The 26,046-nt window shown below is 45.1% G+C and overlaps 1 protein-coding gene across 1 annotated transcript in view; it reads left to right on the top strand.

Moving 5' to 3' along the window:
* Positions 1-26,046, top strand: part of iars1 (isoleucyl-tRNA synthetase 1) — a 64,302-nt gene that overhangs the window by 2,800 nt on the left and 35,456 nt on the right. The window contains exons 5-15 of the mRNA XM_064306306.1: positions 2,088-2,170; positions 4,681-4,798; positions 5,038-5,185; positions 6,700-6,787; positions 8,645-8,705; positions 8,981-9,076; positions 9,948-10,070; positions 12,099-12,190; positions 18,156-18,254; positions 22,894-23,020; positions 25,952-26,025. Coding sequence (XP_064162376.1) covers positions 2,088-2,170; positions 4,681-4,798; positions 5,038-5,185; positions 6,700-6,787; positions 8,645-8,705; positions 8,981-9,076; positions 9,948-10,070; positions 12,099-12,190; positions 18,156-18,254; positions 22,894-23,020; positions 25,952-26,025 — 1,109 coding nt within the window. The remainder of the gene's footprint in view (positions 1-2,087; positions 2,171-4,680; positions 4,799-5,037; positions 5,186-6,699; positions 6,788-8,644; positions 8,706-8,980; positions 9,077-9,947; positions 10,071-12,098; positions 12,191-18,155; positions 18,255-22,893; positions 23,021-25,951; positions 26,026-26,046) is intronic.

A 26,046-nucleotide genomic window follows, 5' to 3' on the forward strand; every position in this document is an offset into this window, starting at 1 on the left:
AAAGTCTACACATGCTGCCCTGTGTAGTTATTTATCTATTAGCATAGACTCATTCTCTGTATATGTTCGAGTATTTTGCGCAAGATTAGATTTGATGTTTGGCATGGCGGCTAAAATGTCATCAAGTTTGTGTCCTTGGCATTTTGATTCTGCATCAGAAATGGAAATTATTGCAGTAAATTTAAGAAAAGTATGTTTGCACATCATGTGAAACAGTAGTTCTGAAGTTTAAGTGAAAGACCTCAAACTATAAAGATAGTATTATATTTCTCTCTGTGTTGTCCTAAATGTGCGTCATCTTGGCAGCAAAAGTTTAAGTCTGTTCCTTTTGGTAAAAATCCGTTATGAGATGAGAGAGACTGAAATGGCCATTGATATGCCAGTGATTAGGCATGCCTTGCTTTTTTGAGAGCTTTGAATGTGTGTGCAGTCGTGTCTCTTCCGCCCCATAAGAGAAATATAGGGTCAGTGGTTCCATATACCCCTGCCTGAACCATACTCATAACTTGAGGTTGAGGTTTTCATTGTGGTTCAGCCTCTGTTTTGTTTAATGAAACAAGACCAGGTTAAAACCTAGTATGTGGCTGGACCTGACACACGTGATCCGGCCGACCAATGGTGTAACTTCGTAACTCGGCCGACCAATGGTGTAACTTCATCACTCAGTCACAGACATTCCCGTTTGTAGGGCTGGCCCCGCTGTTGCGGTCCAGCCAGAAAGGAACTATATCTGCACGTTGTACAGCGCTACTTGAATTTCGGACAGATTGAAACTTCCTGCATAATGTATCTTGTGTAAACATATTTAGAAAGAGATGTGATTTATTGTGGGAATGGATTGTAGAACAAAGCGTGATAGATGGCTGGCAGGGCAGGTCTTTCAGTTTATCATTGACATTTGAACAGGAAGGAGAAAATGGAATGCTCCCAGTAGCTCTGTGTTGTGATGTAATTAAACATGTTTGGGTGTATTGTGACCAACGGCTGCAATTCCACACACGTTCATTTCTCTCTCAACGCCTGATCCCATAAGCCAATGTGCATGTGGCATTTGGAGTCTGATAAAACATTCATATTTGACCGACTGGCTAAAATTGCACGGAAAAGGAACGTGTGCATTATCTCTCTCATTGCTGTAGCCGTCCTGTAGATTGAATTAATACTTTTGTGGAAGTGCGCAAATGTATAGATTGTTGAATACAAAACCTGTATCAGATTTTCTGTACAGTTATGGCATCTTTTGCTTTTGACATAAGACAGGGCTGCCCAACCCTGTTCCTGGAGACCCACCATGCCCTAGGTTTTAAATTCAACCCTAATTTGGAATATCTGATTCTACTAATTAGCAGCTCAAAAAGATCTCTAGCTGTTGAATGAGGTGTGCTTTGTTAGGGTTGGAGAGAGAACCTACAGGAAGGTAGATTTCCAGGAACAGTACTGGGCCCACCTGACTTAGGAACTGCAAAAGGTTTTACTTTAAGTATTTTTCTATCATAATAAGCTGACAGTTCAAAGAGAGCCAATGCGTGTAAACATTTCTTTGTTTAACTGAATAATTAAGTTAATTGATTCTTGTTTTGTAACAACAGCACAGATATGTACAATTAATAGTGATTAATAAAATTAGAAATGATCTGGATGCAAGATTTATGTTGCTGAATATCATTTCTGTTGTGTCAAATATATTTGTTAGGCCTATTTCATGTTATGGGTATGTTATCATAATGTGTACAGTTGAATTACTGTTCATTTTTTGACTATTTTTAACTTATGCATTAATTATCCATTTAAACTATCTCGGTGAAGAAATATTTGTCTGTACTGTAAAACCTTAGAGGTTCATTTTCTCTAGTGGTTTGAAGAAACTAGTTGACTTCTGCCCTGTGAATAATGCAACTTTATTTGTTGAAGTATTTGCTGGTTTTTAACTTGAGTAGCTTTTTTATTCTTTTAATTTAGGTTATAACTCCCATTATAATGTAATGATTCAATTTTTTAAAGCTGAGACTACTCTGTTGATTTAGCGCGATTGACATTTATCGTGTTGTTTAGTTGCACATAGACAAAATCTTTTTTTCATGCTCCAGGTATCTGTTACCAGAATGGGACGCTGGATAGATTTTAAGAATGACTACAAAACTCTCTACCCCACTTTCATGGAATCAGTTTGGTAAGATTGCTCTTATTTCATTGTGTTTTCGGCTTTGTGTTTTCATTGTACAATAGGCTTGGTCCGCGTTGTTGTGTATAACCTGTACATGGGGGGCTTGAATCTGAATGCCAGTTAAGACTCTTGGCATGAACTGATTTGGCTGTCACGGCAATGCAGTGGGTACCAGGACTGTTCTGGTGGTACCTGATTAGATGCATTTTTTTCTTCATGTCCTCATTTCAAATCCATTTATGGGAATCAGAACAGAATTCCTCTCTCGTACCTGTAGCGCTGGACTGTGGGAGCATTCCAGTAGTTCTGGATCAGTAAACATTTTGCCACATTCGTTTGCACGTAAAACCTTATCTCCAAAGTTGTATATATGGCTGCAGCCTTTGTTTTGTATTGTTTATTGAAAATGAAAGTCTCAAATTCAAGAATTCTCTTGAGAACCATTATAATGCAGCCGTTGTTTTATATGGGCGTAGAGACCATAATTAGACTGTTTCTTCAGTGTGTGAAAGAATCATATTTTGATATATCAAAGTCTTGTGAGTGTTCATAGGGGAAAAAACCCTGAACGCAACCATTACAAATACTAACAATAAGTAAATACACTGGCAAAGACTGAAGTATTTCTTCTATAACATTTGTTTGTACAACAAAAACGTGAAAGAATGAAAATGTACTTAATACCACCTCAAACATTCATTACATTCACAGTCACTTAGAGTTAAAGAGACTGTTTTATTTGAGTTTATCTGTATTTACAAAGTGGTTCTAAATAATTTCTGTGCACTCTTGTGCATTACAATCCTCATAGTTTGAAGTCCCATTTCCTTCATCATGGATGGTTGAACTGTAAATTAACTAGTATTTCAAATGCTTTAGCAAGTGTGGTTGGGCTGACTGGACAGTGCATTTATGGAGCTGGTTCACTGAAGTAAAATAAGGTTAAAGCCACGCATGGGAATGGGAATGCCAAAGTAGCTGTGTTTGTTTAGTACCATGCTGTTTTATATGTTTGCTCTCCCTGGGCAATTTTTAAATTAAAAAAAAAAAAAAGACATTTCACAAGGAAACAAAATCTGCTGTCCTCATTAAGCCCCATGTATATTTGGGTACCAAACTGTCCACAGCCATTTCTGGACAGATGTACAGAATCTGGACAGATTTCTGCAGCTATGAACAGATGCTGGTGATGATTCTATTTGCTGGTTTCTGCTTCATCTAGACAAGACCTTGAATGAGTCTTGTGCACATTCATATGGTTCCTCTGGTCCTAGCTGTCCACCATGGCTGTGATTATGAACACAGGGCTAGTAAATGAGGCCCTGATGTGCTTCCCAGGAATTTTCAGGGGACGTGAAAGGTCTGCTTCTGATTTGTCCATGTACTCTACACCAGGGCTGAGCAGCATCCAGTTTTTCATACCGCTGAACCGTTCCCAAATTCTGCACAAGTATACGGTATTACCGGCCTATTTAAAAATAACGGAGTTGGGGTTGGAGGGAGCCGCCAATCCAACATTTGTGGGCTCTATTATACCGTCTCCGGCCACAAGGTGGCTGCGCCGAGTCTTTTAATGCAACAAAAATGTGATTGCGCTACATGCGCTACAAAAAAAAAAAGATTCAACACATTTATTCTGTATCTGGACAAATGTTACACATTTACAACACCAGAATACTGAAAAAAGCAAAACGTTTACAGCACTTACATTTATGGACAACAGGATATATAACTTGAGTGCAAGTACACAGGGTAGCCTTACATGGCCTAAATAAAAAATAGTGCAAGGGCAGAACTAGGGATGGGGTAAACTTGGAAAATGGCTAAACTGTTACATGGTTCGAAAAGAAAATGGTTTTACATCTTACACCCCGAGACAGGACATTAATTTGTTGACATCTGTCTACCAAACGGAACGAAATGGACAGTAAATTGTCTCAGGGCTACGGTCCAGTGCAGTGATCTTCACAAATGAAATGAAAATGCGGCCTATGGCATTCAGCAGCTTATCAAACGACTAACAATAAATAACAAAAACGGCGGTCAGGAAAATTAGCACAGGTGTGTCTGAGGAAACGTTAGACTGTTGTTCAAGCTCATTCTTGGTTCTTTGCCAGAAAAACAAGCATCCTGGTTGAGCAGGTTGCATAGCCTAACAGGCTTGACAGGTTATTTATCTGACTAATGTTTGTCTCCAAAAGAGCATCGTTCAACGAAGAGTTGCGTTATCACTTTCATAACGTTTCAACCATAAAGGCCGTGGCACTGTGTTACACTGTGAACAGCTCTTAATTTTGGCATGTATTATATACATGCTGCAGATATTCAATGACGGTAATGAAATGGACAGCGTTGGTATATGGTATTACCATTATACCACCCATCCCCACTCTGCACACATACTCTACACACAGTATACTCTATGCATGTACACAGAAAGTACTTGGTTCTGTTGTAGCACCTATAGGGCTCCATACCCATGGTATGTAGATGGCATCTGCTGTACCCTCCACCAGGTGGGTCTTCAGACAGCTGTATGACAAAGGCCTGGTCTACAGAGGGGTGAAGGTCATGCCTTTCTCCACTGCCTGCAACACCCCCCTGTCCAACTTTGAGGCCAACCAGAACTACAAGGTAATCCAGCCCTGCTCCACTCTTCCTCGTGATTAAGGAGTTTCTCTTCTCTGTCCCTCCATAGCCTTGGTTTATCTCCTCACTCAGTCTCTACGGTAAAGATAAAGTTTGGCTAATGCAGGTTCCTTCCCACCCAACACAGCAATTATTCCCCAGCTTTAATGGAGGCTTGGAAGAGGCTGCTATTTTTATTGAATTAATAAACTGTTAGAAGTGTTTAAGCCTGCATCTTCCTACAGGATGTACAAGACCCGTCTGTGATTGTCAACTTCCCCCTGGAGGACGATGAGAGTGTGTGTCTGATAGCCTGGACCACCACTCCCTGGACCCTGCCCAGCAACCTGGCCCTGTGCGTCAACCCAGAGTTGCTGTACGTCAAGGTTAAAGGTCAGGACCGCCCCCACCTCAGATAGATGAATCGTGCAGTTCAGGGCTGCTGCTGAAAACTGAAGTCATGGTCCTCCTTCCTTCACCTGATCTATAGTGGACAAGTGGAAGTAATATGGACAGAAACCTCACCTCGTCAATCATTAGCCACTTCATACCAGCAAAAGGACAGTTTCTTATAATAAAGCTGTTCTACCTGATTGGAGGATGTTTGGGAACATTACATGAACAGTGTTGGCGGGAAAAACCTTTAAGACTATAACCTCATGAGATGTTGTGCTGGAACTAATCTTATAATTACCCCAGTAACTGCCCTCGTTTATTGCTCAACGATCCACCCACCTCTGATATTATAAGGACTGCCTCACAAGTTCTGAACATGCTATTTTTCGGTCGATGGCACATCTGCATAACATCGACCACTTCCTGTGGCCTGGCATGAGAAAACAAACTCTAAAGCAGGTCACTCAAGAATCGGGAAGGAAAGTAAAATCCTCGTTAATGTAAAAATAGTCATCTAAAGTCACAGGGTGTTTTTTTTTTTTCTTTCTCCTCTTCGGATCCCTCCGAGGGTGCTTATGGTAAATGGTTGACCTAGTTTCGGAGAGGCCCGCAGTGCCCCTCGGTGGACAGCGGGTGGCGCTGTGGCACTGCGAGCTGGATGCCGCACGGTGGCGGAGAGCGTTTGCTTTAGTAGTGCTGCATGAGAGGGTAGTGCAGAATACCAATGCGCTCTCCCCGCCAGCCTACCTGCTCTGTGTCGATGCTATCTGTGTCTGGGCTGCCCAGCAGCCAGTCTGAGCAGCACAATCATTTATCTCCCTGCAGGAGGGGAGAGGGGGAGAGGGGGAGAGGGGAGAGGGGAGGGGGGCGGGTGCGGGTGCCAGTGCCAGTGTTTATTGATGGTGCCTCTCACTCAAGGCTCGTCAGTCCCAATTATTTGCAGCTGATCAGGGGGGGCTTTCAGTTTGCAGTTTCTTCAAGTAAATTTTGCCACCCCCCACTCTGCCCAAACCTGCTATCTTCTGTTTGAAATGTTCTGGGTAATGTCTTATTAAAAGCGAGTCGTGGTGAGAGAGGGCACCCTGCCCTGCTTGCTGAGCTGGTGCTTTGCCGCTAACATGGCAGTGTGTTTTTGCAGTGCAACCCAGGTTCCTTGTGGCACTGCGCTCACGCTGTCTGGCTTCACCCAAGCTTTCCAGTGATCTCTTAAGAGTCAGTCCTGCTGTTGGGCTCCTACATTGTTAGCTGCAGAGTGTGTCTGCTGACGAATATAATATTCAGTGTATATACTCTGACTGCCTTCCATAACTAGGGCTCATTTGGAAGAGGGGTTGTTAGGACACTGGGCCAATGTGAACGTCCAGGATTTGTGCAGATGGTGTACTTTGGGTCCCCCCCCCCCCCCACTCACATCTCCACCCTGATTCTTACCGTGCTTTCCTCTGGCTACGTGGCTCTCGAAATCGCGCAAATTGCCCTAATTCTGTCCTTTCTCCTTTCTGCACTCGCAGAGAACGCCACCGGAAAGGTCTACATCCTGATGGAGGCACGCCTGGGGGCGCTCTTCAAGTCCGAGGACGAGTACGCGGTGCTGGAGAAGTGAGTGCGCGCCGCGCGTCGTTAGCGCGATTGTTAGCGGGACCGTCGCCGTGGCAGCATGCGTCATTTAGCGTGTCCCTGTGGCGCGCTCCCCAGGTTCTGGGTGTCAGGCGAGGTAAAGCCCTGTGCCCTGTGCCCTGTGCAGGGGAGGGGAGGGCTTTAGCGGTGTGAGAGGTATTGGGGAAGGATTGGAAAGATACGTGGCCCTGCACTGCTCATTGATTTGCATCTTCCCTGCTTCTGATTAGCTCTTCCTCTGGGCTTGTGCGTTTTGGCAGAGGGGAGCTTGTGTAGGAGTTGTGCTTTTCATTCTTACCGCCCCCCTGGCCTGTTTGCTCATTGCCTACTATAATCCAGGGCCTTTCAAGACTTGTATACCTCTGATATTGAGAGAGGAAGCATATCAATCAAAGTTGTTAGGTAAAGTTTGCTTTACTCTCCTGCCAAGGAGCAGGTAAGCAGCAGCCTTTCATGGTGCTGATGCAAACGCACAGCAAAACATTTAATAATTTTACTGTCTGTTTTATTAAGGCCTCTCGCTCTGAACGCGCATGCAGTAGAGCCGCAATGGCTCCTCAGCCCTACGCCTTGAGGAAATCTGATTTGTGCTTTTCCCGTTCCTCAGGAGCACTGTGTTTTACACTCTGTTTTACAGAGTCCTGACGTTTAAAGTCAAGCGGTATGGATTTTGTGTTTAAACTTGATGCTTTAGAGCCGTGAATTATTCCGAGTGCTTGGGCTTTGTTGCAATGCAGCACAGGCTCACAGCGCCCTGGGTGTTAGGAGCACATCTAATGGAGAGGGGAATTAGCAGCCTTGTACTGCAGTCAGGAAATATGCGGCAGGGCCCAGGCTCAGGCAGATGCTATTTTACGGCCCAGTGGTTTGGGACAAGCAAGTGATACACAGGCAACAAGTGTAATGGGTTTTGACCACCCCATCCCCCCCCCAACTTAGCATGAACCCTTTGTGGAGGAAACCACAGGCCTGTTTGTTAAATCAGCTTTTAAAAACCATTCTTCTCCCCAGCCCCCCCAAAGTTTTGCCTTTTAGTCCACATAGTACTGCACATTGTACTGCAGAAGTGTGAGTGACTGTTATGCAACCTACAGTGGTTCTACAGGAGAGCTAATGACTATTATGCACCTAAAACTCAACACAATACTGTGACTGACTGACTGTCAACTGAGTGTAACTGATTATTATACACCTCACATTGCTGCAATGGAGCCTGTGACTATTATAAACTCTCCAGTCCACATAGTACTCCAGAAGAGTGTACTGTTGTGCACCCTACAGTGGTTGTGCAGGAGAGCCAGTGACTATTATACACCTTATAGTCCACACAGTACTACAGGAGAGTGAGTGTCCAGTGGTTACGTTAATGTAGGATTCTGACTTTTTTACATGGGGGAAAAAAAGACCAGAATGCAGGAAAAAATATGTTGCGCTCTATAAATGCAGGTATCTTGAGATCTTTAAATTTTACAAAGATTGCAAGGGGTTGCTGACTTGTACCAAAACAAAATAATTAATCGTCTTTCGGTGTCTAACATTTGCGTTGTTTATTGATATGTACACAGCCGTTGGTAGCATTGCAAGATTCAGAGAGAAAGCACTTAATTTGAAAGACATATATACCGACTTATGAACAGTTCCAGAAAATTCTCAAGTAGAATATCTGGTCATCTGAAGCTGAAGCTTAATTGGGTTATGCAGCAAGACAATGATCCAAAACACAAAGGCAAGTCTACTCTTATACACCCTACAGTCCACACAGTAGTTCAGCAGAGAACTTCTGCATCTGTAGATGCGTGAGCTTCTGCCCTTCTGACCGTGTCTCTTTTTGTTTCGCAGGTTCCCTGGCAAGACCCTGAAAGGGAAGAAGTACAGACCGCTCTTTGAATACTTCCTGAAGGTGAGTGCTGAGCATTGGTGTCAAACAAAGACCATTAAGACCACCGCAGGACCGTGGTCTCTGTGTACAGTCTCTCCCAGAGGGCTGGATGGGAGATGGACGTGTGCTCTAGGTCATCCTCGTCTCCCAGAACCAAGCTCAGGAGCTCAGTGTTCCTCTGCCCTGTTTTGGGAGATGTCCCAGTTCTTGTGTCATCACCCAACGGTTTGTCCATGATATAAATGTGTCCAGGTGAGGATGCAGCTGCTGACTTCTTTATTTCATCGCTTTCTAAGTGCAAGGAGACTGGGGCCTTCTCTGTGGTGACAGACAACTACGTCCGCGAGGAGGAGGGCACAGGAGTTGTCCACCAGGCCCCATATTTTGGCGCTGTGAGTACGCCCTTCTATACAGAGTATGCTTTCCTAAGCTAACAGCCACACTACATTTTCAAATCCATTTACTACGACCCCTCACCTTATTAAAATATACCATTATGACCAAATATGGAAATGAATGTTATGACTGTCAAAACAACTGGTGCTGTGCCCATGCAGTGCAGCGTCTAACTTGTGAATGTCTAGTGAAAGTTTACAATATGCAAGAATCCATAAACATAAAATATATTTCACCTTTTTTCTGCATAATTATGCTTGTGACCCACATCTCATGGGAAACACTGGAGAGAAAGCGTTCCCTCTCAGTGTATTTTTAAGGCTCTGGAAGTGCAGGAGAGAGAGCATTTCCTCCCTCATTGTATTTTGAAGGCTCTGGAGGTGCGGTAGAGTGTGGAGAGGACCTGTCTGCGTCTTGTAGGAGCTGCTGGACTTGTTAGGCTTCAGTCCCTGGCCACAAGAGCTTGTTTGTGCCTCAGCAGTCCTCCCCTGCCTGAGCTGGAGTGGTCTGTAAATGAGCGTGTATCGCACTCAAGCAGGCTGCACTTCTTATTGGCTGTGTGAGAGTGTAGGGCAGCCACTTGCAGTTCCCTTACAGCTGTGTCTGTAAATGTAATCTCACTGCTCTGTCTGGCCGGGTATTTTCCGATGCCACAGGAGCCTGAATGGTCACATGTTCCTGCCGAGCCCTTTTTGAAACCGCTAGTGTACACCGCTCCTATCCGACTCTGGTTTGTGGGGGGTCTTGGCACCCGTATCCACTTTTGGAGGTCGATAGTTGGAGCGGTGGTTTTGAAAGTGACGACAGCAGAGTGGGGAAGAACGGCTGAATAAATAATCTGATGGCACGCTTGTCTCATCTCCACAGGATGACTACAGGGTCTGCACGGATTATGGCATCATCCGGAAAGACTCCGCCCCCATCTGTCCGGTGGACGCCTCGGGATGCTTCACGGCGGAGGTCGCAGACTTCGTGGGACAGTATGTGAAGGTTTGCACCCCCCCCCCCCCCGAACCACGGCCTCCCCGCTGTGTTTATCTCGACAGTTCATCCGTTTCCATTTGCTGGCCTGAGATGACCGAGAAGCTCAAAGACTTGGGAGGGTTTGTGACTCCGCAGACAGCTTGCATCAGCCCCTGTGCTGGGAGAACCTGAAACCTAACGGGGCCGCTGTCCCCGGGGACCAGCTCCCGCTAACGCACTCTGATAGGCAGTGAGCAGAGGGGGCGGGACTCTTCTCAGGAGCCGGGAGAAGTCTACTGTGCCTCTTTTTTCCAGAGTTAGATAGCAGCTGGCACAACTCTGACCAGTCTGGATTAAGGTACCGCTAGCACAACTCTGACCAGTCTGATTAAGACGTACACAACTCTGACATCTGAATTAGGTACGTACACAACTCTGACATCTCAATTAAGGTACCTAGCTAACATGACAATCTAATAGCACTAGCAACGACCAATCTGAATTAGGGTACAGTTAGCCCAACACTGTTAAATTTGAATTAAGGCACAGCTCTTTTAACAGTGACCAGTCCAAATTAAGCATCTGAATTAAAGTGCAGTTATCGCACCTGACATGTCTGGATAAAGTTGTAGCTAGTGGAACAGCGACCAGTCTGCATAGACTGCTTATAGCCTAAGTGACCTTGAAAACTCCTGATCTTGTCTGATTTCGGGACCTAAGCCAGGTTGTGCCTGATTAGTGCTTGGACAGGAGAATGTGACTGCCAGGCATTCTCTGGAATCAGAGCTAAAATGGCGTCCCAAGGACGCAAGGAGTCTGCCTGCACTTGAACTTGTGAGTTGAGTCTAATCTCAGATGGGCTTGAGTAATGAGGTCTACGAAATGGAGCCGGATCACGGGAAAACTTGTGACCTGGTTTCAGGTGAGTTTTTGGGGCAGCTAGAAAACGAGCGCTAGGGGAGAAGCGAGTGAGTCAGAGTTGAGGGATGGTGAAATGGGGAGTAAAGAGGGTGCTATGCGAGTATCTGTATGAGATGGTTTTATTCTTCTTGGCTGCAAGGACACTGTGGACAAGTTAATTTAGGTGAATTTGCCCGACTTTAGAAGGGGGAATTAAAAGTTCTAGTAAATGAGTGCAATGGATATTGAACACTTGAAAAGGCCTTAAAGCAAATCAGTTCACATGAACTGTTTGTGCATTAACTATGTGAAATGGATGATTAAGGCCTCCTGCCCCCCCCAAAAAAAAAAGAAGCAAAAAGACATGCCCCATGCCTTTGCAGCGTTCTTCGCAAGTGTCTGGTTTCTGTAGCGTGGGTCATACTATTCTCTACTTTCGTGGGGTCTGTGTATGAGCATTTTTGTTAACAAATGTCTGGAGTGGGATCCATTTTGACGGCGCGATGGCATTTGAGTCTCCAGATGAACCGCTCGCGTCTTCCATCTTCAGAGACTTCAAGTGCCTTAAGGCCTTCTTTTTATTTGGTGCCGTTCTGCTCTGACGACATCATGGCAGACTCCGAGTCCTCATGGAATAAATCACTGAGTTCTGTGGTGATGGGCTGCTTTTGCAGTACAGACTGGCACTGTTTGTACCTTTTGGACTGTAACTGGAGTTGCCATTTGAATGATTGATATTTTAAATCGAGTGATTTATGTAAATAACAGCCTCTGTTACATTCTTAGCTGTGCTTTAAAAAAAAAAAAAAAAACATTGTACTCCATGTACAAAACAGTTCTGCTTTGTATTCATAATTAATCATTCATTTTACCTAGAAAGACCCAATCAAAGCAGGACTAATTCCCTTTGCTATTGTGATTATGTACTGGGTGTTTAAGCCTTTGATGAGAGAGTTCTAGATTCTGTTTGGGATTTTCTGGAGCAATGAATGCCATATCCTGGCACATATTCCTTTGGGGGTAAAACCACAGGGAAAAATGTGCCCCATCACTGCTGGTGTGATTATGTAGGGTATGATGCCTCCTCTAGGGAGTTACTCCACTGCTTTCCTGCCAGGCTCACGGTGCCATTGTGCTTGATGTGCCTCCCTGCAGGATGCTGACAAGCACATCATCAAGCTGCTGAAGGAGAATGGGCGCCTGGTCAATGCCAGCTCCGTCAAGCACAACTACCCTTTCTGCTGGAGGTGAGTGCGTCCAGCCGCTGACCCGGGCGCTGCCCTTGTGACGCGTGCCGTGCCTCCCGGAGTGTGAGATTTCACACAGGAGTCTGCGGACTCTCCCCGGGAACCAGTTCCTCTTGACCTGTAGAAGTGCTTGCGTCGCCAAACTCGTAAAGAGAGAGTGAAGAGGAGCTGACAAAAGGATTCTTCTGTTCACCCCCCCCACCCCACCCCCACCCCCCGCCTCGACGCCATCAGAATTAGCATGGGGCGTCGATACCGCATCCGCTGGCTCAGCGATTCACCCAGTCAGTCGGCCCCAGTCAGAAAGGTCAGGAGGCAGCCTGGGGAACGCAGTACCACGCTGAGACCCGCAACAGAAACGCTTCATTCACCTGCATAACCTGCACAGTGCATTCATAGCCATCTGCCCACTTATCCTCATTGTGTTACATTTAAGGGCTCTTTAACTTTCAAAAGAACTGTTACAGTTTGTTGAATTCAATGTTTCTGGGTGGTGGGGTTGATAACAATTTCATGTATTACAACTGTAATTAAGCGTATGATAAGATTGGAAGTGTTTTCTAGCTGTGACATCGAGCTATTAATTTCCCTCCTGTTTGTTTCACCAATCAAGAGAAAAGCAACAAGAAACTGTTGTGCCAGGACTCCTTCCCTGCTATTTTATTGCAAAATGCAGACAAGTACTGTCTGCAATTTAGTGAAAGAGATCACAGTGGGACTCACCTGGATAAGCAAAGGGAAAAAAGAACCGATGGTGAAGCAGAATCACAGAACGCTCACGACTGCTGCTAAACTGATACTTTTTTCCATTTGTGAGTAAACTACTCTCTGACACGAAAGATGAAACATTTAGCCTTGTGTTTTTGCCAACATTCAAATGCTGTTTTTTGAGCAGATTGTGACATTTCAGCTTTTTGTGGCTGCAGCTTGAATTCAGTGCTTGTGACATGCGCCTAATTTTCCAGGGTGGCTCAAATGGGGTACGATTGGATTACTCAATCACTCAGTTCAGTAAAGTCACTAAAAGCGATGAATCGTTGCCTTTGATAAAGTGGCAGTTCAAAAGTCTGAGACAAGACCGTAGAACTAGTTGAAGAGCCAGTGAACCTTTTATGATCTTCTAGTTATAACAGATATATAACCGAGCAAGCCGTTAAACTGAAGTCCTGGAGTGCTGCAGCATCTGTTGGTTTTTGTGTTTTTCTTTCACTTGGCAGTCAATTTAGGCCTCGGAAACAAAGCCCTTCAGGACCTGAATTTGCGATCCCTGACATAGAGGATATTGAAAAAGAGGTGGTCAGAATATGGGGTAGATTATCTGCTTGATTTTTATTTTCACTGAAATTAATTCAGTTCCCAGCATCTCAGAATTTACATCTCTTCACTCCACTGTGATAAACTGTCCAAAAGGAAGTCCCAGCCCACAGACCCCTTGGGAGTCCCAGACTCCTGACTCTGCAAAAGAAAGTTGGCATACCACGTAGCCACCTAGCAAACTAACCAGCTAACGGTGAGTCAGATTCAGCTGTGAAAGTGTCCCCAATTATCTCGCACATTCATGCCCTGCGGGCTCCTGGAAGGCAGTTGGAGATGAGGAGGGGTCTTGCATGAATGTGAAAAGGCAGTAATTGTGCGGGCTTTTTGAGCCACACACCACAAAATAGGCTAAATTTACGTTCTTTGTGTACAAACCGTGTTTCCCCCAGGATTTCTTTATAGGAGGGGTGGTGAGAACTGGGGAGGTGGGTGCGGGTTACCTCTTTTTTGTGAACATAATGTAGAGTAGGCACCTCAGTAAAACTCCTTTCTGTCCTACCTCTCTCAACTGACTGCTTGTGTGGCCTACACAAGTGGCAGAGCATCTCTACTACAGTGGTCAGAATTGTATTATGTCTATTGTGAATGGCATTATAAATGTTATTTGGCCATGATTGCTTCAGTATTATCTGTGCTCCACTATTCTCCGATCTTGTTTACATTTGCATGGAAGAAAGATTAGATCTTTTCTGGACTCTTTTGTTGGAGGCAAGCTCAGCTTTTTTTTTTTTTAGCTGAAAATGACATTCTCATTTAGCTAGGCTGGTTATTTGCTTTCTTGAGGAAATCTCCAAACAAAACAATCGGTTTGTCTTGTATTGACACTCGTTATAACTCCAAATCACACTGATTCTATACTTGGGAGTTGGTTGCTCACCGATAGCGTATTGAATCGCTGTATTTCTAGATGGGTCCAAGAGACTTTGTCAAATTCTGTCATTTAACGCTAAATCAACAGCTTATTTATTTTAGTAATTATTTTTCAAAATTACATTGCCATATGTTTAGGGGTCCAAGCACAAAATGCTGAAAACTTATTGTATTTGGACTGTGAGTCAGACTAATTGTCGCCAAATTAGACTTGAAATGATCTGTGGAGTGGCCTTCAATAATTATCAGAAATGTTACATGTCAGTCAGTTGTTGGGGATGTGGTCATTTTTACAAAGTCATTGTCCAATCGTCACGAAACTTGACATCTGTGCAATGGTCATAGCAATGGCTAATCACCATGAATCTTGTATGTATAGTGACCTCTAAGCTAGGAACTACAAAGTCAAATTTTGAGACTGAAAATTTGTACCATTCATTCAACATGTGGCCTTACAGCTTAACATTTCATAATTGCATCTTAGTGCTTGGACCCTGTTAATTACCACCTGTGGTCATATTATTTTTTATATTGTTAGGCAGGGTGGCAACTCTCTTAGGTGGGGTGGCCGGCTCCTCCTAATGTATTGGGGAAATCCTGCATAATATGGAGAACAGTTTGTAAGAATTGTCTCCGTAAAGTTTCTTTTAGAATGTTCTTGAATTACCTACACATTTTCTTAACCTAATTACATCTATTAAACCATTCGGTTATATTCTACTTACAGGAAATATTTTGAGTTTATGATTCAGTTACTGTCATCTTGAAAAAGTAATTCTCTTCTGGCTTGAAACTAAAGCAATTGTAATGAAGGTTTAATACGTTGGGCATTGCCCGAATTGTGCTTGAATACAGTATTTTGTCCTTGATTTAATGTTCTTGGATCTGTTCCTCCGGATTTTAATAACTGAAAGTATATCATAAAATATAACCTTTCCCTTGTGTCCTCAAGATTGAGTTGATTTGATTATGCGAGCATAGAAATGGAAAGTTACAATTTTTTCAAGCAAAAAAAATCTGTCGGCATAAACTTTTTGTTCAGTTTTTGTTTACCTTTGTGGGAGTTTTCAATGTTGGCAGTGTAATTCACCAAGATCATATATGCAAGTGGGACAAGAAAAATATAATTCATTTATCTACTGTATTTTTTCAGACTTAACATGGTTGATATTTTTCTGTTCTTTTGAGTAAAACTAGAATCTACAGAATTATCTGATTCTTTCATGACAGTCTTGTGATCCTTAATGGTTTGCGTTATTATCTGAAAAATATCAATCAATATCAATCAAATTTTATTTGTATAGCATATTTTACAGCAGTTGTCACAATACGCTTTACAGACAACCCTGGCCTAAACCCCCACAGGAGCAAGCCTAAGGCAACAGTGGCAAGGAAAAACTCCCTGTGGCAGATGGGAAGAAACCTTGGAAGGAACCAGGCTCAAGGGGGAAACCCATCCTCCTCTGGTCGGCTCAGGGTGCCGACTGGTGACCAGCATGTCAGCCAGTTTTATAAGATATGTGATGTGGCTCAGATGATGGGTGGGGCCGGGTGGCGGTGATGGGGAACAGCAGGTGGCGACAGATGTGGGCAGGGTGGAGGCAATGACGAAGGAGGGGCTGGACCGCAGAGGTGGGGGACCCCGCCAGGAGTAGAATATGGCTGCATATCTACTAGGACAGGGATGGAGAGCCCATGCAGTCATGAGGGGTAGACAACCATACCCGCCTATCAAGAGCCAATTTCAGTGGGTTCAATTCATCAATATTGTACTCACATTATCACATTTGCTGAGTGGTTGCCCCAACATTGGTTGCCCCTAAATTAAGAGCTTGTCATTTGCATGGACTGTTCCGTACAAAATCAAGTAAGGTAATAGTTTTACAAAACCACTTGTGATATTAAAGACTGTATTTTCTCTGGAGCTTGAGCGACCATGGCAAGAATAATTTATCAAGTGGTGTATAAATGGATTCGCGTTAATTATTGGCGATTTCCTGAAGGCTGATTGGGGAAGCTATTTGATATGTTGCGTTTTTTGGGTGTCAGACGTGGGTGACAAGGAGTGACGACCTCGTCTAACGATAGGTGAGGAAATCGACCAGTGAAGGTTCCCATGTTCCTTGACGACTGAAATGATTTTTCATGATTTTCCCAGATTTATCTGCCATCTTGTGGAATTACTGGTATTATTATTGTGATTATTAATTGCCTATCTTTTTGGTTTGTGTACAGCATTCCCACAATTTGTTTTTTTTTGTTATTTAAAAAAAACGCAACTAAAAATGCAGTGTACTTGCGAAAAAACTTTAATTTTTAAGTTTGTGTGTACTGATTAAGATGTACTTAATGTCTTTAGTTTTTTCTCTTGTGCTTGTTACTGTGCTTTTTGTGAGACTTAATTGTTAATAGATGCAGCAGTGTTCTTCTTGCCTTATAGTATTCTCAAGACTGAATTCTAGGTTGCTTTGCATACGAGCATCTGCTAAATGCAAATGAATATGTTAATTCAAAGTTGACAGGATAAAGAACTTGTTAAATTTGCATAGGGTCTTTCTCAGCCAATGCGAATGCGAGCTGTGGGGGAGTGATCCTTTTTAGTGTAGTTGAATCACTGCATTCAACCAATCATGGTGTGCTGTGGATGGTGAATACTTCTGATTGGTTCATGGCGATCAGTGATTGTGACAGCACGTGGTAGCCCCAGCCAATCTGGAGTTGTTGAGTTGCACACTCCCATCAGTACAGAAAGCCCTTTTCATTTCTAAATGCCATCCTGTTGTTAGGTCCTTGAGTGTAACTGGGGGGGGGGGGGGGTGGTGAGTGAATGTGGGGATGGAAGAAAGATGAGAGCTCAGCTTGCCAGCCGCACAAGAACAATGTTCTGCCAAGAGAAGAGTGATTTAGCATGTTAAGTTCTCATAAAGAGAATTTCTAAACGCTCATTTATAACAGGGAACCAAGCACCCCAGATGTCTTGTCAAGACTTTTTATGCAATTTCAGGCTCCATTTACGTAAGCAGGGATGAATTTTCTTTGGTTTTCTTAGAAAAGTCGTGCATATTTGCTTGCTGTTTGAATAGCAATCATTGGGGAAGTTGTATTGTTTTCTGAATGCGTGTATACTGAGCTTTAGTTGCTCTGCTGTTACAAAGAAATTGGATACCTCAAGCCTCACATTTATCCCACCGTTCACTTGAAAAGATGTAAAGCTAATGATTAAGAATTGTTTTTCACCCTAGTGGACCAGTTGGTGTAGGGGAACGGGAAAAACAAAAAGGCAAAGTTAGCTTTCTAACTACATTAACTGTTTTCTGTATACATTACAACTTGGAAGAACAGTGCTTGGGTTAGGGATGCTACATAGCAAATGGTTTACTTTCGTTGCTCACCACTCGAGGAGTCATCGTAACTGGCTGATTTACTGCATATTACCAAAGGGGTCCCTGTTGTTGCTGTACCATGTTTTGCTTCAGTTAAATGACAAAAAGCTAATACATGCAGCAGAACTTGTACTCTGACTGTTAGAGAGTGAGCATGCATCAGTTCTGGAATTGTATGGAACTGGAATTTCTCTGCCGTATTTGAAGCTGGTCTCATTTTTAACTGTACATAATGCTTTCACTCCTGAATTGCCATGTGATACTCGCTTTCTCTGTACTCCCGAATATTGAAATGGTGTGGTAGGTTCTGCCCTGCATGAAAGTATTGTCTTATCTATTTCCTTGTCGTTCTGTTCACAGTGAGTTTTTTTGTGTTCGTTCTTTCTCGGAAACAGGTCGGACACCCCTCTGATCTACAAGGCTGTGCCTAGCTGGTTCATCAGAGTGGAGCACATGGTGGACAAGCTTCTGGACAACAACGGAAAATGCTACTGGTGAGGCCACGGTCTGGCTCCAGTAATTATTGACGAGGGGTCAAAGGTCAGGTCATTGTGACCGTTAGTGGATCTACACCAGGTGTAGTGTTATTTGTGATTTGGCCCTCAGTTGTACTTGGGGCGGTCAGTGTTTTAATGTATCAGAGGAACAACCAACATGTCCCCTGCTCATAACCCATCCCTCCTGACGTTCCAGATAATGTGATCAAATAAAGGATATTGTATTGCAACACACTCACACACAAACATGCTTGCACTCACATATATGTATAAATGTATATTTTTTATATGATATATATATTCATACAGACGCACATGCGCCACACTGGCGTTTTTTGCGGGAGACGTTAGCTCTGTTCCTCAGGTTCAGCCTCCCCTGCTGTGCATTGTGCAGTGACTCCCACTCGCTGCAGGCCCTGTGTAAGTGGCAGCTTCTCCATGTGGGAGGGAGGGTTAGGGCGGGGGCGGGGGGGAGAGGTGGGGGTGAGGCGAGCAGCCGGAGCAGCAGCGGCAGCAGAGCGCTCCCTCCACAGCTGCTTATCGTCCGTGCGAGCGCAGGGGATTCGACGGCACTCAGGAGACCTCCTCCACCGGGACGAAATGACAATACGCTCCTTTCAATCAGCCCCATTACCTGCCAGCTCTCCCTTTACTGCCAGCGTTTCAGCTAGATGGAGCCATCTCATTTCCTACATGAATAAAACAGGCCGATATCAGTAATGGTTGAGATGGTACCGTTCTGTAGAAGTGCTCATTTTTATTGCGTTTTAGAGGCTTATTTTTTTTGCGGCAGGTGGAGGGGGATGGGTGACCGGTGACTGAAGGCGGGAAGCCGATGCGGCTCCTCTATCAGACATTAGCGCTAACCTGCGGCTCCTCTAGCGGGTGTTAGCGCTAACCTGCGGCTCCTCTAGCGGGTGTTAGCGCTAACCTGCGGCTCCTCTAGCAGACATTAGCGCTAACCGGCGGCTCCTCTAGTGGGTGTTAGCGCTAACCTGCGGCTCCTCTAACAGACATTAGCGCTAACCTGCGGCTCCTCTAACAGACATTAGCGCTAACCTGCAGCTCCTCTAGCGGGTGTTAGCGCTAACCTGCAGCTCCTCTAGCGGGTGTTAGCGCTAACCGGCGGCTCCTCTAGTGGGTGTTAGCGCTAACCTGCGGCTCCTCTAACAGACATTAGCGCTAACCGGCGGCTCCTCTAGTGGGTGTTAGCGCTAACCTGCGGCTCCTCTAACAGACATTAGCGCTAACCTGCGGCTCCTCTAACAGACATTAGCGCTAACCGGCGGCTCCTCTAGTGGGTGTTAGCGCTAACCTGCGGCTCCTCTAGCGGGTGTTAGCGCTAACCTGCGGCTCCTCTAACAGACATTAGCGCTAACCTGCGGCTCCTCTAACAGACATTAGCGCTAACCTGCAGCTTCTCTAGCGGGTGTTAGCGCTAACCTGCAGCTCCTCTAGCGGGTGTTAGCGGTAACCTGCAGCTCCTCTAGCGGGTGTTAGCGCTAACCTGCGGCTCCTCTAGCGGGTGTTAGCCCTAACCTGCAGCTCCTCTAACAGACATTAGCGCTAACCTGCAGCTCCTCTAGCGGGTGTTAGCGGTAACCTGCGGCTCCTGCACCCGGCGCCTTCCGGGCGCTCGTGCGGCTAATGAGCCGGCGTAATTCATTTGCGCAGTGACACATTTCGGGGGTTGATGCGGCGCTGCAGGTGTTTGGTAGTGCCAGCATTTTCCCCCTACTCCAGAGCAGAGCGTTGGGTGGTAATATGGCTGTCACCTGGAGATGAATCGCCTGCAGATAGGAGGTGGGTGGAGAGAGGCCGGGGTGCGAGCGCTGAGCTGTGCGCTCGCTGTTTTTAAAGAAACAGGGAGCGGTTTCAGACCACAGCTGTCATATCAGAATCACTGTTTTCTTCTTCGGTGTCTCCTCTTGACCAACAAGCACCTTGCTCCCCTCTGAACCTTAGGGGGGAAGACAAAGCTATGTTTTGCCACAATGTCGTTGCTACTATTATGATGATCAGCTGGCTGTTTGCTGGTTAATGCACTATATAATTATTTGGAAGTTATTTGGCCAGTTTGGAAGAACACTTGCCATAGACTACTTGTCAGTTATGAACTAATGAACAGATATTGACCAATCAAAGTCCTGAGGACCACTGCAGCAAAAACACTTTTTTCTATCATAACCACTGCTAATAAAAACTTTTCTAAACCTGATTACGTGGTCCAGTCATACTGTAGGCGTACTGGTTAGGTGTTTCCCCCGCAGGGTTAGTCCCTCAAATTAAGTCATATTGGAAAATGAGCGAATGCTGAGAGTCGCAGAGCGTATCCATGACGTTCTGCATGACGGACAGCTCGTTCGTCCCCTCCGATTGGACAGTTATCGTCCTGCTCAGAGGGAGTGTCGCGTCACATCACCGTTTTCACGTGAACCAGTATTCTGATTCCGCGCTGACTCTGAAGCTTTGTTCTGAAGCCATGTGAGACATTGGAGCCCGTATCTTGAGACCCAGGCAGTCTTGCTGCTAATGGAATTCTGAAAGCGCAATTATTTTAATGTGTTCCATCAAATCCTGTGGGCTGCAGCGCTGCTTTTAGAACAGCCTGACAGGAGCCCCACCCGTGCTCGCGCCCGCGCCACTTTCGGGTGCCGTGTGGGTGGGCTGCCGAGGTTACCGACGGGATCCTTCTCATTTATCTCCCAGATTTCAAGAAGCCGCAGCGTAACTGCATTCTAAAAAAAAATGTAACCAAAAAATTAAAAAAGACAAACGCTAGAAGATTTAGGGATCTGGATTTAGGTACACAGTGTGGTGTTGACAACGTTAGTCTAAATCGGTATAATATTCAATCTGCTTGCTTTGTTGACTGCAAGTAAATTTTTAAATTTTTTTACACACCTCATCTCCAGTACAAAAAAGGATTTGTCATCCTCCATGTAAGATATGACATTGAGATTTAGCATTTTCCCCTCTTGTTCAGAAAGATAGACTGACTGACTGACTGACTGGAGCTGATTAGCTGCTGTACCATGGCCTTGATTGACCCCCTGGATGTCAGAGATTTAAAAAAAAGAAAAGAGAAGTGTTTCAGCCCCCCCCCCTCCCCCAAACGCACCCCCTCGAGCCACACCATGGATCCACTTAGCCCCTTGTCTCGGCCTTTTAATAGAAACACGTGGGTTGTTAAATAGCCCTGTACATCTAGCACAAGACGGCGTGCTTTAAATTCTACATTTAGTCTGGGGGTAGAAAAAAAAAATCATTAAATTGATATATTGGGTGCCTAAATAGAATGCCTCTTTCTCAAATGGGAATTGATGAACTCATCGCTCTGCTGGTGGAGCCTGAGCACCATTTATACTGAGGTATTCTCCAGAGGTGGCGTCCTGTCCCAAAAAAAGAAAAATGGAGGGGAGAAAGGAGGCGGATGCCTGGAGGGGAGATTTAACCTTTGCGGTTCGACTTATTAGAAACGGCACAACAGTTATTTTTAGGCCAAGGAATGGCCAGAAATGAGAGGCCAGCTCAAATTAAGCTCTCTGGTTTGTCGTCAGATTTTTACGTGGGACATCTATGCGGAAATTTGTCGTCGTGCCACAAATGATTCGCTACTGAATTTCCGTGTTTGTTGGCTCACTATTACAAAGTCAATCACACTTCGGTAACATGGTAATGAAAATGGGGGAAATACTGGATTTGTGTTTTCTGTTTCCGCTGAGGCAAATCCCAATAATTGTCGCAAATAAATGGTCATTATTCGGAACATTCGGAAGGTTTATTTTATTGGATTGTTTTCCTCGGTGTTTGAGTGTCCTAAACAGAACGGAATAAACCTACAGAATTTTGTGAAGCGTGTCCCCCAGCTGTGAGTCACAGAATGTATTTGCGGATACGCACCTAATTTTAGTTGGCTTTTTTATTGAGCTTTGCTGCAGGGATTGTTCCTCTGCTCCGGCTTTCCTACGCAGCCAGACAGAAAGGCAGTGGCGGTTGTCAGTGTCACATTAGGCTGAGAGAAAGGCTGAATGCAGACACCCCTTTAATAATGGCATGCTGGGAGGATTTGTTTGTCCTCGCTTGGTGTGCAACTGTGGGTGTTTGTCTTTCCTGACACGGAGAGTTACGGGCCTCCGCTCCTCTCTCCCATAGGCATAGCACCTTCGGCACCTGTCGCGGTAGGGAGGGAGTCATGTGACTGCAACCGGAGAGGCTAATTGGGCGAAGTCTGTTTTTGTGCAGGAATATTTCAAGTGGAGGATTCGATTTGTTTCGACAGCGGATTCAAATTTTTATTTGAGGCTTGGAGGTGGGTGCTGTGGTTCTCCTCAGTGTCATCGTAGGGGCAGAACTGCTGCCGCTGAGCACTCAACACTCTTCTTTCTCCGAATAATTTTCCCATCAGCAGCTTCCCCTGACAGATGAGCGGCACATGAAAGGATGTTATATAAGCTGTGTTCTTAAACACTTTGTTCCTGCCACAACCATGTTTAATGTTCTCCCCCCCCCCCCCCCAAACACAGGATAACAGGATGTTTAAATATGAATCTCCAGTTTGTCATTGATCTCCCAGCAAAGTTACAGTCCATGTTTCCTCCTCCCCCGCTGTTTTTCTGTGACTCATTCCTCCCAGGGTCCCTGAATTTGTGAGGGAGAAGCGCTTTGGCAACTGGCTGAGGGATGCACGTGATTGGGCTGTGTCCAGGAACCGGTACTGGGGCACCCCCATTCCACTGTGGGTCAGCGATGACTTTGAGGAGGTTTGTTTCTGACATCCATTCCATACTTTGAGAAAAAGGGCTACGCTCACATTGCTGTCACCAATGTAATGTAAATGATCTAATCCTTGAGCAGTCAGCAAGGCAAAAGCTTTGCTATAGTTGAAAATTTAATTCGCTTTCATTTAATTGTGTGATAATTACATGCAGTGCAGTGAGGTTGCAAGGATCTTATCACAGTATCAGTTTCTTTCACTTGTGTTCGTTAATGATTTATTTTGTCCTTGAATGTGCTGTCGAAACTGTAGCGTTTGAATTAAATGTTGTTAACAGAGCCTTTTAATGATTGCTTGTTTTGGTTGAGCAAAACCCTTCCTTTTAGTAAACCTTTGTGCGAAACATGACAATGATCATGCTGCTCCGCCAATTCTGCACGGAGACGGACCACAAAAAAATTTCCATTCGCTGTGGAGTCGGAAAGGCGAACTTAATATAGACCTCGGAATTGGGTTGTTTCAGTCTTTGAAAAATGAAATGAGCGACTGAATAAAAGAAGGACAGTGACCTGCTTCCTGGAAATAGCACGGTGACTGTATCCAGGCAGCGGTCTCCAGGGTGCCTCTGACTCCCTGAGCTTGTGCAGGGCCAGGAAAGTGGATCTCTTGCTCTCCCGTCTCTGTGGCGGCTGTACCTGTATCTGGGCCAGCTGCCCAAACCCTGGGCAAAACTGGAGTGTGCGGGCGGGGCTTGCATTCAGCAGGGCTCGCGTTCAGTGTTGGGAAGTGTAACGCTTTCAGCGTGGGGAAGAGTAACTTGTTCAGCGTGGGGAAGAGTAATGCGTTCAGCGTGGGGAAGAGTAATGCGTTCAGTGTGGGGAAGTGTAACGCGTTCAGCATGGGGAAGTGTAACATGTTCAGCGTGGGGAAGAGTAACACGTTCAGCGTGGGGAAGTATAGCACGTTCAGCGCGGGGAAGTATAGCACGTTCAGCGCGGGGAAGTATAGCGCGTTCAGCATGGGGAAGTATAGCGCGTTCAGCATGGGGAAGCGTAACGCGTTCAGCGTGGGGAAGTGTAACGCGTTCAGCGTGGGGAAGAGTAGCGCGTTCAGCGTGGGGAAGAGTAGCGCGTTCAGCGTGGGGAAGAGTAATGCGTTCAGCGTGGGGAAGAGTAACGCGTTCAGCGTGGGGAAGAGTAACGCGTTCAGCGTGGGGAAGAGTAACGCGTTCAGCGTGGGGAAGAGTAACTTGTCCTGCGCAGCAGCAGCGGCAGATAAATTCATTCTCTGCCCGATGAGTTTAGGATCGATGTGCAGCTCTGGCCCCACGCCCCCTTTCAGCCACCCCAAATCACAGCTGAGTCCTTTTCTGCAGGCCAACCGAAATCCTGTTGATGCTGTGAGCAGCAGGCTTAAACGCATTCGGCAGAGTTTGCGGTTTCATGACAGTTCATTGGCAGTTTCTTGAGGGAAACATTTTCTCTTCATTCTCTAATTTATTGTTGTGAAAGCTTTATTGGCCAATATTGGCCCGCAGATGGTAAAAGATGCATCTTATTTTCTTTGCGTGAAGAATCACAGGTGTGGAGTATTTATGCGGGATTCTGTCATGCAAATATCTGCTGAAATTGTGTTTTACTCAACCCTCTAGTCCACTGTTACTCAAATACTAGTCCTGGAGGGCTGAGAACTGCTGGTTTTCCACCTTCCCTTTACCTGGGAGCCAGGTGTGAAGACAATCTGGCCAATCAGTAGCACACTGTTCAATAAGCTTCCTGGTAGAATAGAAAACCTTGGCTGAATTTGGATTGGTGGGCCAGGTTTGAGTGTTTCTGCTCTACTGTTTCCTGGGCCAAGACTGTGATTGGCTGCTGATATGTGAATGTCTAACGAAGCCAAAAGAACATTAGCTAATAGCCTGAAGAATGAATTTTAAGGATACAGGAAAAACATAATTGATGAATGATGTTTGGATATGCTGTATTTTGCCATGAATTGATTTAAAGTTGATAGGGTATGCTTGTGCATGACCACCTGCTGGCTCAGTAACCTACCAGTTTTTCTAAAGCTCTCATTAAAATTTTAATGTCAGTTTACATTTGTGATTGACAGCCAGAAAAGTGTCAGCAGTATGTAACGCTGTGTACACACCAGCACTCCTGGTGCAAGCTGGGACTGTGGGACCTCCCCTGCAGTATTTGATTGATTTTTATGTACTGGAAATGCCTGGATACAATTCCAGAATCCTGATGTACAGTGATCCAGCTCGTATGTACCACTGAAACTGAACTGGCAGAGCCTACATTGCTGTTGATGAGTTGAACATATTTCTCTATTGCCATTTGATGTTACCCAGTGTTTATTTTTCTCATTAAAATACAGTCATTAGGTTTGTTGAAATAATTGACTTTGTATATTCACATTTGTCATCTGCCAGGCTCATCTTAATTTTTACCGTTTTTTCTAACCTTTCGTGCAGGAGTTTACGGTACAGTGATAATCGTGACATTCCCCCTGGGAAAACTTCTGCTCTGCTCTGTTCTGTTATATTCTATTCCATACTGCTGCTAGCATGTGCATTGTGCTGGAGAATTGCGACAGTGTAGGATGACATCAGGAAAGTAGAGATTTGTTGGCATTAATTTTCTCTAATGAAACTGAACAGGGGCCTGCTGTTGAAGTCTTGGTATTAATTCTCTGTACAGAGAACAGCAGTGGCATTGCATATGTGACCAGTTACCGGTGATGAGTCATCGGAGGAACTCCAAATGATGTAACCTGTTTGTCCTCATGTGCCTGGCGATTGAGGTCATTATTTTACGTGCGGCTGGGCATTACGTGTGCGTAGTGTTCGATGCGCGTCTCTTGCATGCCGGTGTTGGGTTTGAGCTCCTCGTGACTTTTCCTGCCCTGACGTGGCGTGACGTGCTGTCCTGGCGTTGCGTGACTCAGAGCTGACCCTCCCCGTCTCTCTCAGGTGGTGTGCGTGGGGTCAGTGTCTGAGCTGGAGGAGCTCACCGGAGCGAAAGTAACCGATCTTCACCGGGAAAGGTGAGTCATGGTCTGTCTGCC

The sequence above is a fragment of the Anguilla rostrata genome, chromosome 13, assembly GCF_018555375.3.
Source record: "Anguilla rostrata isolate EN2019 chromosome 13, ASM1855537v3, whole genome shotgun sequence".
Lineage (NCBI taxonomy): Eukaryota > Metazoa > Chordata > Actinopteri > Anguilliformes > Anguillidae > Anguilla > Anguilla rostrata.